The sequence below is a fragment of the Echeneis naucrates genome, chromosome 9 (assembly GCF_900963305.1).
Source record: "Echeneis naucrates chromosome 9, fEcheNa1.1, whole genome shotgun sequence".
Lineage (NCBI taxonomy): Eukaryota > Metazoa > Chordata > Actinopteri > Carangiformes > Echeneidae > Echeneis > Echeneis naucrates.
This window is the reverse complement of record NC_042519.1, coordinates 8,617,161-8,628,045: the sequence shown is the minus strand read 5'-3', so window position 1 is coordinate 8,628,045 and position 10,885 is coordinate 8,617,161. Positions and strand designations below refer to the sequence as shown.

The window sequence follows — 10,885 nt, the reverse complement described above, 5'->3', positions numbered from 1 at the left end:
GACAATGGCTCAAATACTTTTATATGAGCGGTTTGATTATTCTGTACTTAATGTAGAGAGGGTTGGAATAAAGAAATAAACCAGTTGTTGTTCTCAGCTTCTCTCTCCTGTTGAAGATCACATCTGCAAAGCAATCAGTTTGTGAGCGTCAACACCACTCAGAGTTAGTAAATGGTGTTTCTATCAGCTCAGTGGAAGGTGCTCTGTGCTATAATTATTTTCTCTTTGTATGTACAGCAGACAGTTGACATTGATTGTGGTGCTGTAGAGTTTCCATGGACGAGGTGAGTGTTTGCTGTTTTAATGAACTGCTTTGGGTTTTGTTTTTTTTTTTTTTTTAATCCTCAGCACATTCAGGCCCAAACCAAGGAAGTGAGTGAAGAAAGTGAGGAGCCATGAGAGTCAGTGAGAAATGCATTTGGTCATTAATGGGCGTAGCTTTTAAATTGGAGAGAGGAGGGAAAAAATGCTTGTTTGATGGATATATGAAATCAACCTTTAGAACTCTGCTTCATCATAGATCACTGTCAGAACCTTCTATTAGCTCACATTTTGAATTGCTGCAATTAATATTCTGAATATGCAAACCAAGAAGAGACAGAACCTGTTTCTGGTGGATGTTTCTTTTTCAGTCATGCGGTTGAAAGAGGAAGAGAGACATCAGCTCTTAAACTGCATGTAGCAACAGCAGCCCTATCTCACCATGTGACTTGTGAAAAAAACGCAACAAACATATTGGATTTTAAGACACTTGTACCTTTTCCCTCTCTTGGTTCGTGTTAAACTGCAGACAAAGATTTCCTTTAGCTTAACTTCAGCTTAATCATTTGCTCTATTGCAAGTACAACGTTTACGTAGGGACTCAGAATGAAACTAGCTGATGTTTTGCTTTCAAATTTGATGATGTTGCTAGAAATAAGTAAGCAGGACATAAGTTGGACCTGCCAGTGCTACGTCTGGCAGATCAAACAGATAATGCAAATACCAAAGATCAAACTGTAAATGTTATCAAATATATGCGTAACGTGAGGAAACTTCAGGGTCATTTTTTATTTTTTGAGCCTGAAACAAACAGTATGAATTTTATCAAATTATTTAACCTTGGTTTAACAGCTATTAATCTATTAATCTAAAGATGGACTATGATATAAACATGATATTATGGCTATATGACAGTAAACTTGGGGAAAATGGAGCCTGTTTGTCAGTGGATGTCAATCATGGCCCACAGTGGCTCACTGAGATCAACTGCTTCATGAATTTTGTTGCCTTCAACACATTCAGTGCCACTATCTCAATTAGGTTCTCTTGGATATTTAATGTTGACAGCTGACGTGACCGTGACTCTGTAGTGTAACTTCTTTAACCTGGGCACACTCGTGCTACGAAACTGGATTGTGGACCTTCTAACAGACCGACCCCCTAGCCCAATTTGCAAGAGGAGAGAGTAAAAGATCAAGCATCAGATCGCCGCAAGGATGTCTGTTGAGCCCCTTACTGCTCACCCTCACGACCCACGACTGTTGTGAAAAGTTCAGCACAAATCACATCATAAAGTGCACAGACAACAGACCAGTAGTGGGGTTTATCAGACTACAGGGAGGAGGTGAGACGCTTCAGGCCCATAAAGTCCCAACAAATTAACTCAAAATGCCAAAAAAATCAACAAGAAACTATTTATTGACTTCAGGAGAAAACCACCTGCAACTACATCTACATTAACAGAACAACCTGTCCTGGTCCTGGTCTCTGTACACCCCCCCCTCTGTACACCCCCCCGTCAAAAGAGCTAAATAACTGTCGCACTTGCTGCAGAGGCTGAAGACGGTTCATCTCAGTCCACCAAGCCTCACTACTCCTCACAGAGGAAGTGTGCAGAGTTCCCTGACCAGCACCATGAAAACAGCACGGAGGAGGAGGAAGACGCTGAACAGGGTGGTGAGGTCAGCAGAAAGGAGTACTGGAGTCACGCTGCAATCTACTGGGGAGTTGGTACAACAACCGTCTCTCATTGGCACAACATATCATCAGGGGCTCCTCCCACTATTTCAGTTTCAAAGACAGTTTCCCGCTCTACTGCCATCAGACGGCTGAACTCGATTAAAACAGCGGGAAAAATGTGTGCAGTCGCTAGTGCAATAACAAGTGCAACACTGTTAACCAGTGCAATACCTTTTTTATGTGTTTCCAATATTTTAATTGTATTTATCTCAGGGGTTTGTTTTTTTGTTTCTATTTCAGTTGATGTCGCAGAGAAACTATGGTACTACCCTGAAGCAGCTGGGAAGACAGCTGAGTGCCATGAGAGTCAGAGTGAAATTATCAGAATATATAATCGAACATTCAGATTATTATTAGTTTTTACAGTATTAATGTCAAATCAATGTGCAAGAGGGAAATGTGAAAAATGAACCTTGTCACCAGTGAATAAGCGTGCCACAGTGGACATAGCGTGCTTTCTTCTGATATCTACCGAAATCTGGGATGGCCTGAATATGCTCTTTCTTGTTATGTATGAACTCCCTTAATATATATTCTTCACACGCAAACTGTGAAAGTGACTTGATTTAAGAGGATAAAACCTGTGCCTGTACATGTAGGAGGGCAGCTCCAACACGTATGTTCTGAACCCTTGATGCAGCAGACTCTCTCCATACGGCGCTCTTTCCGGTGTACTTTGAATAAAAACATAATTACACCACCGGCCACGTTTGGTTTTCAAGGTCTGCTCTGTAAATAATCTGCAGCACTGATAAGGATGTTATCATGGTTTTGGATTTATCAAGGCAAGAAAACATAAACAAGTCATACTGAAACTAGCAGATTTACTTTTGCTTTTGAAGAAAATTGGGAACCATAGCTAATGTAAATATAAATGATTATGTAAAAAGTGTATCCCCGTCAGATTATGTTAAATCTTATTGATCAGCAGTTGCATGTTTAGATTCCTCTGAGGTCTACAGTATCTGCTGTATATGGATTAGTGTTTCTGTTTGCAGAGAGATGAGATTTCTGCCATGCTCTGCTATCATGTTTATTTGGAAAATGTGAAATCAAGTTTGTATTTTATGTCAAAATGCACTGAATAACATTTAAGGAGCAGAAAACATAAATAGTCTATAGCTAGTAGTAACAGAACAAGATTTATTTCAGACATTTCACAATCATAAAAGAATCATAACAGTGCATTCAATTAAAAGACAGGAAAGTGTCTGATGTCATGTTACAAATTTATTTTTCAGTAAAAACAGTAAAAGTATAAAAAAAAAAAACAACTGAGGAAACGTACACTGCACAATTATTCACAATATCTACTTACAATTATTATATTACATATACAATATATTACACATTGTTATTTTCAAAATACGTTGTAATTTACAGATTAGCTTCACAACATGGTTTATGTTTCTTATTTCTTATAACAAAATAAAACATATTTTCTTCCTTTTCCACATATCAATCTTTCTTCTGCATGAGCAGAAAAAACTCCAATTTGCCATTTTCATCTTCACATGAACATCTCAGTACAAGCATCACCTCGAAAGGAGGAGCGTGCTCGAAAACGTGAAAAGGCTCCAGCAAAGGGCACGCTGGCCTCACAGCAACTCACTCAAGGAACATCATTTATTACAGACACTCTCTAGTGTTGGAGCCCCCCAGGCACATATCTGATGTCTTCTGATGAAGCTGTGATCCGTTCACGACACAAAGGGCAGGCATGGAACTCCTGGAGGTATCTGGGGTAGCAGTCGTCACACAAACACCGGTGGCCGCAGGACAGAAAGTTTGTGGCCTCAGTTACAAAGCACACCACGCAGAGGTCATCTGTAATCAGATGGGAGGAATCTTAGGACTGACAATTTCAAAACAATCTCGACTGTTTCTTCTTCCTACCTGATTAAAATGTGAAAAAGAATTTGGTTTCTTACCTTCTGAGGAATCTGTGTAGGGAGAGGAGGCTCGGTTGTCAACTTCCACACAGGGCTTGTCAACATTAGGCAATGTGAGGCACTCAGCTGCAGGACAGGATTTTCTTCTGCATAGGCCTTTCGTTTTCTTTGAACCTGCAGCAAAGATTAAGTGAGACTAATTAAAGGAATCTATTCTAAGAGTCACTCACACGAGTGCATCTAGGTGGAATGACAGTAAGCTTACCCAGCAAGAAAATGGAGCTTGTTTGTCCATAAATGTCTATTATGGCCCACAGTGCCTGACTGATGTCCACTCCCGTTAGTGCTTTGTGCTTCATGTTTTTGTTTTTGATGTATATGCTGCCACCCGCCGAAACCCAGAAACTCAGCTCTGAACCGACTCGGGTGAAGGACTCGTGCACAGGAACAACCCAGTGTCCGGGGGTGTCAGTGAGATTTGGGATGGAAAAGTCGGGCAGAGGCAGAGAGGCCACGGGCGGTACGGTGGTGAAGCCCACGCGCAGAGCTCCGTGCCATGACGGTATCTCTTGCAGCACCCTGATACAAAGCTTCTCATTGACCTTCACAGGGCGGTTGATGAACACCAAACCGTTTCTGAAAGTGCCCTGCTCCCTCTCTGCAAGTCGACCCCCATGGCTCAGACAGACTTTGTCTCCTCTAACCCTGGCGTGGAAGCCAATCGGGCCGAGGCAGCACGGGCCGCACACATGAGGCCTCTGAGCATCTGAAACAGAATGAAAGAAACAGCCACATTTTGTCAATAATCTGGTATCTTACACCTGCACAACAATGTGCAATATAACAGAATGCAAAATTTCAGTGGTGGAGACATTTCCCATTTCAATTCTTTTCTTCCTTCAATTAATTTTTTATGAAAAGTGATTGTATCTTTTATCATCAATACCTAATTACATGGTTAGTGAATAATGACTCTGACTCAGATTGCCCACATTTTATGTTATCTTGAAAACAATTATCTTTATCCATATCAGAACAAGATCCCATGCTTTAACTTGCCAATAAAAGTTTATATGGCAGTAAATTTAACGGAAGGTTTATAATAAATGCTTTCATTTTGGAGACCAGGTACGGGGGTGGCTTAGATTAATTTTTGATATGACTGTTTTCTCTTCAGGCACTTGAAGGACAAGTAACAGTAAACCAATACACACAGGTATGTGACTGGCATCTGCAGCAGGACAGTAAACTGGCTACTGTTGAGCCTCTTACTCATCAGCTGCACATTTCCTGTAAACCATAGTCATGTCTTCTCTTTTATGTTACACTGCAGGAATCACATTACACTGATGAACTTCTAATGGAGCCGGAGCTAAATAATGACTAATGGAAATGAAATATTGCTAAACTAGCATACTATTACAATGACAAGATAAGTTCTGGTGTTTACGATTAAAATGTAAATATTTCTTTGGAAATATTTCCACACAGTAAATTCTGGTTTTTGATTTTTTTTAGCTTTAGTACACATGGCACATTTTGATTGACAGAATAATTACATCTCATTTATATTTAAAGCAGTGATGTCATTTACATATCAAGCTTAAAAAAGTAGATTAAAAAGAGAAAAGATAAATGTCTCACCTGATTTCTTTGTGTTGGTCTCGTTCACCATAATGACGAGTTTGAGTTTCTTTGTCTTTTGAGAGAAGATGTGTTCCCATCTATATCCTTGATGCAACTGTGCTGAAAAGAGTGCGCTGGCTGGTTTTGAGACGGTGCTTAATTTCAAAACACAAACATTTCCTACATCACGTGGAGAGTGCAAGGGGATGGCCAGAGGGAGGATCCAAACTTTGGAAATTTCCCTAACTTTTTTTTTTTTCTCCTCCCGCCAAGTGATTCAAATTTATCTTGCACAAGGCCGCTTTTTTTTCCCCCAGGATGTTTACAGTAACACTGTGAACATAAAACCATAAAACCATAAAGCTGGAAAGCCTGAATCTCATGCAAATAATATCACTGATTATTTCTTATTGTCTAGTGGTTGTTTATTCAAGTTGCAAATCAGGCAAACATGTTTTTGTACATTCCTTTTAATTTAGCTGATTAGAAGAACAACTGGCCACATCACTTATATACTTACACAGTCTGTATTTGAGATGATGATGTAGCCTTCCATATAAAAAAAAATCTTTACTGTAATTCAAATTTTTCTTCAAATGGTGGTCCTTATATTTGTTGTTACAGTTTGCAAGATGTCTTTTTTTCTGTCTGTAAGTTATCTTTAGAGTATATAAAACTATCTTACATATCTTATGTATCTGTTTACTGTCAAATATGTGTGTGTATGTATGTATGTGTGTGTGTGTGTGTGTGTGTGTGTGTGTGTGTAAAATTGGAGGCATTTTTTGTCAAATCCAGATGCTTCGCACAGATTAGATTGTTTACCGCCTTTTGTCAAATGCCTTTTAGTGAAAATAAAAAAGTACTTTATAAAGTAAAGCATTGTAGCACAATATTCACTCGAAGAAATGCAAAATGAACTCATCAAACATTAACACTCAGAAAGTCACATGATTCCAGATAACATGGGAAGGGCCAATACAGATTAGTGCATAGCATTTCCCGGAATAGCTCTGTGGACGGGTAAAAGCTTCATACATGTCTGAGTGATGACTTCATACTTCAAAAGTGTGCTCATATGCAGGCAGCCAGTCGAGCCGATTGTAAAACAAGCTCTGTCGCCCTCCACAGGCATCAAAGACCAAAGTCTTTGTCTGCACTGGAAGGCAGCAACGAACATGTGACAGGATGAAGCAATGAATGGAAATGTAGATTGACACAATCGGGGCTGGAAAGTTACTGAGTTTCCCTAAAAAAGTCCCACCGTTCAAGAGGAAGACGCAGCTGGCCTGAGTAACACCATAAAACATGTCTACAGCGTTTGTGTTGATGTGATACATCTACACACCAATGGTGTTTTTATATGCAAGTAAGGGACAAAAAGGAATTGTTCTGTGAATTGTTCAGTTTGTGCTGTAGAAAAGTGGAAAATATTTTCACATTTTCACGACCGCGCAAGCAACAATAGAACAACTACAGTTTGTTGGAAATTTGTTCAAATTATTTATTTGAATACTTGAGTTTAATGCATATTTTTAAATCTTATATTAGTAAATCAAAACAGTTTGTTGTTTGTTTCTATATCGGGTCAGGGTTTGTACGACACCCGTAAAACAGTCAATTTCAGAGATAAGAAAGTGATTTATTGGCATGAGAGATGAAACAGGATGGTGGATGAGGAATAAAAAGGGGAAAACAGTTTATTATGACTGTTATGTCTTATATTGTTTTATGGAGGATGTTGTTTTGATTGAATTAAGGCAACTCCAGCATCTTTCTTTTCTTTATATTTGAACAGGAGAATAAAAATAAATCCTCATACTGAAAAACATATCCAATCGTTTAACTGACGTAAACTGGTGCATAGATTTTGTTAGAGCTGGATTATGATTATATTGTGTGCAGTAAAACAATCTTTGTTGTAAAGCAGAAGCAAAGCAACCCTCCTCCTCCTCCTCCTGCTCCCCCGTGTCCTCCAGCTGCCTCAGCTCCACCACACTGGTCAGACATGGCAGGCCATCAAAAAATCAACTTGTTCCCACTCCACCTGTTCAAAATACTATTAATCTGCTGCCTTCCAATAAAAGGCTTGGCTTCCAGCGATGAGCCAATAGAGAGGCATTAAAGCGGCGAGTCCCAGGCCAATCCCAGGCTGCATTCTAATGTGGCCTATCTTTATCAGGGTGCCACTCCATTTCCAGATACTGCTTATTTATGATTTCTGAGGGGCGAGCCAGCAGGAGGCAAATGTCTTCAGGAGAGCGCTAACATCTGCATCCGGAGGGGTCAACCAGAACTTTGGATATGGAGCTATCACACACCACACTGAGGCTGAGAAGAGGTGAAAGGAGAGAGTGAAGGGTCGATCTGCTGCTGGTGTGGTAGCAACTTCGGCAGATGCTGTGGACTTTGCTAAAATTGCCATTTGTGCGCTCATTTATTTGAATTTCTGGGGTGTGGTCCCAGTTCCAGACATCGCCTGGTGGTGAGAGAACTTCTGCTGGGCCCGTCGGAGGTCGTTTCCTTGCCTGGATCTGACTGGATGCGTTACTGAGACCAGGAGGCAGAGTTACAAACTTCCCATGGATCCAAACATCCAGGGGTCTTTCCTGTTCAACAACAGTCTGAACCAGTTCCCCTCGGACCTCAAGGCGCCAGTGTGTCAGTACTCAGTGCCCAACTCTTTCTACAAGCTGAACCCGGGCCTGAACAGCCATCTGCAGGCAGGGACGCCTCACGGCATCAGCGACATCCTGAGTCGCTCCATGGTGGGGGTGGGCACCGCTGGCACCACCACCCTGCTGTCAGGATACTCAACTATGGGGGGCTTTGGCCCCTCCGTCACAGGCACGTCCATGTACTATAACCGAGACTACAACACGTCGCTGGGCGGCTTCTCCAAGCCGGGCGTGGAGTGTCCCACAAAGGCTCGCAGTGTGAGCTGCTGGGCTGACAGCGGCTGTGACTGGAGAGGGGGGAGGCAGCAGTGCACTAACAGTGAGTCTGCATACTGCAGCCCGGGCTCAGCATCACCACCCCACAGCAGTCTGACAGGCATCCCCGCTGCATGTGTCTTTTTTTTTCTATTCTGAAGCACTAATCAATGTTTTTCATTGTTTCATCAGTCTTCAGAATTACATTAAATCATAATCTAATATAATAGCTGAGATTTGAAGACTTTCATAATTTCAAACATTTCTAAAAAGTATTTTTTCTTAGTGTGACCCATGTCATCCTGCACAAAGCATTATATCTAACCCTTAAAAACAATAACACTGATTCAGTCTATGAGCATCCAATGCAGCACGTCTAAGTGAGAGTTATGACAAAGATAACCTTTCTTTCAGGCTGACCTTCAAACGCATTTGACAAAATTAACCCAAAGATTTTAATGCCTGAAATGTTTTCTACTTCAATCTTAGACAGTGGTCCACTTGGGGAGATGCCTGGTAGGAAGAAACACACCAGACCAACATTCAGCGGCCATCAGATATTTGCTCTGGAGAAAACATTTGAACAGACCAAGTACCTGGCCGGGCCTGAGAGAGCCAGACTGGCCTATTCTCTGGGAATGACTGAGTCACAAGTTAAGGTAAGTTCACATCCCATTTCTATAACGACAGTGTTTAAAATGACCCTTTCCTGGGTTAAGGATTTATTTACTCATTTTTGACTGAATAAGGTGTAGGGCCCAAAAAAGAGCTGCCGTCAGCTCAAACACAGGACAAACAACCGGTTCTATTCCACCAACTACTTTAAATAGGTGACTCACCCCCAGGCAGAGATGCAGTCATGGATGGTGTCATTAGTGCTGAAGTGTTTTGCCATGCACCTGATGAGCAGGCCACTGATCGCAGTCCCGCCCTGCTGTGTGCAGGTCTGGTTTCAGAACCGACGCACCAAGTGGAGGAAGAAGAGCGCGTCGGAGCCGAGCTCCACGCAGGCCAGCCACGCTGGGCAGGCCGGCGAGGCCTCGGAGAACGAGGTGGAGGACGAGGAGTACAACAAGCCCCTGGACCCGGACTCGGACGACGACAAGATCCGGCTGCTGCTGCGCAAACACCGCAGGGCTTTCTCCGTGCTGCGCCTCGGGCCGCACCACGTCTGACGCGCGTCTCGGACGCTTGCATGATTTAATGACTAATGTTTAGTTTTCAATCCAAATTGCCAATCAAACAGCTGTTACGCATGTTCAGAAGAGGTGACCTGTGCAAAGAGCAGCAAACGCTTCACCGGACAACCAGGACGGAAAAAGTGAAGCCACAACAACAAAAAAAAAAGTTGTTTACTTTTCTAAACTACTGGAAGAAATAATCTGTGGCCACGTTAATGTTACACTGATCTGTGGAAAACTCTGTCAGACTTCATTTTGTAAAACCACCAGAAAATGACTAGAAAAAACTGCATGATGCGAACACTAATAAATAAAAGAGAAAGCTGACAGTTTCACTTCTCCTTTTGAACAGCTTGAGTGTTTTCCCACCATTTTGTGCTTATTTTAATTTCAAAATAAAACACAGACCCGAAACGCATTGAAAGTTCCTCAATTCCTCAATTCAGACATTAAAGGTGGAATGTGTCGATTATCACCAACCCCTCAATTCTGGCCTCTGAAAATACACATAAAAATAAAAATGAAGAATGAGTGTGTCGAGTAATTTTAGGACAACAATTTCTGCCATATTCATTTTTTGTTTTTTGTGAATGTTGCAATTTTACAGTTTTGGATTGGTTTTGAGTTACATTCCATTGCAGTGCATACACATTTATGTGGTTAAACATGGGATTTCCTTTTTATTTACAGTAAATGAGTGGAGAGAAGGAATCCATAGTGGAACAGGTTATCCGAGGACTGTTTAAAACGAAAGTTGACTGAAAGCTGGTTCAATTTTTTTTTTTTTTTTTTTTTTTTTTTGGGGGGGGGGGAGTTTTGGTTGTCGGCATTATAAATGTTGTGATTGTGAAAATGTTGAACTGATGAATGTTTTTTTCTTTTTTGCCACACCTAAAACATGATGTTCTGTTATGTTTTGCTTTTGGAATTCAAACTTAAACTGTTTGGCTATTTTGGTTAATGTTCTGCAAGCGTGTTTGTTGCCAAGTGACAGTTAAAATTAAACTGCAAGTTAAGCTAGGGAAGCTAGGGAGAAGTGCCAAGGTCAGAGGTCAAATCTTGCGTGCTGTACCACTATGGTACAGCTTAATTGAAGACAATGACCCCCACAACCTGCTCCAACATAAAATCAATAGCAACAGAGCAGCTCATCCACCATTTAGACTGGATGGAGTTTAGACTCCATCTGCTTCAGGCAGCTGACATCGGGCCAGTTGAAAGAAAGGCTGAGGAACGCCGCTGAGACACTCAC

At 41.4% G+C, this 10,885-nt stretch overlaps 2 protein-coding genes across 3 annotated transcripts; one reads left to right on the top strand and one right to left on the bottom strand.

Annotated features, from left to right (window-relative positions):
* Positions 1-3,124: 3,124 nt before the first annotated feature.
* On the bottom strand, positions 3,125-9,328 carry LOC115049444 (E3 ubiquitin-protein ligase NEURL3). Of its 2 annotated transcripts, none has more exons than XM_029511675.1 (5): positions 9,292-9,328; positions 5,538-5,657; positions 4,159-4,659; positions 3,933-4,067; positions 3,125-3,828 (listed from the first exon to the last, which is right to left on the bottom strand). In XM_029511675.1, exons 1-5 carry the CDS (start codon positions 9,323-9,325, stop codon positions 3,644-3,646), a joined length of 975 nt encoding a protein of 324 aa, XP_029367535.1. In that variant the 5' UTR covers positions 9,326-9,328; the 3' UTR covers positions 3,125-3,643. The 2 variants fall into 2 exon arrangements, with proteins under 2 accessions (XP_029367535.1, XP_029367536.1); XM_029511676.1 differs by having other exon boundaries at positions 5,538-5,639.
* On the top strand, positions 8,102-9,929 carry nkx6.3 (NK6 homeobox 3). The gene is made up of 3 exons (XM_029511677.1): positions 8,102-8,520; positions 8,946-9,111; positions 9,397-9,929. Exons 1-3 carry the CDS (start codon positions 8,102-8,104, stop codon positions 9,625-9,627), a joined length of 816 nt encoding a protein of 271 aa, XP_029367537.1. The 3' UTR covers positions 9,628-9,929.
* The last annotated feature ends 956 nt before the right edge of the window (positions 9,930-10,885 follow it).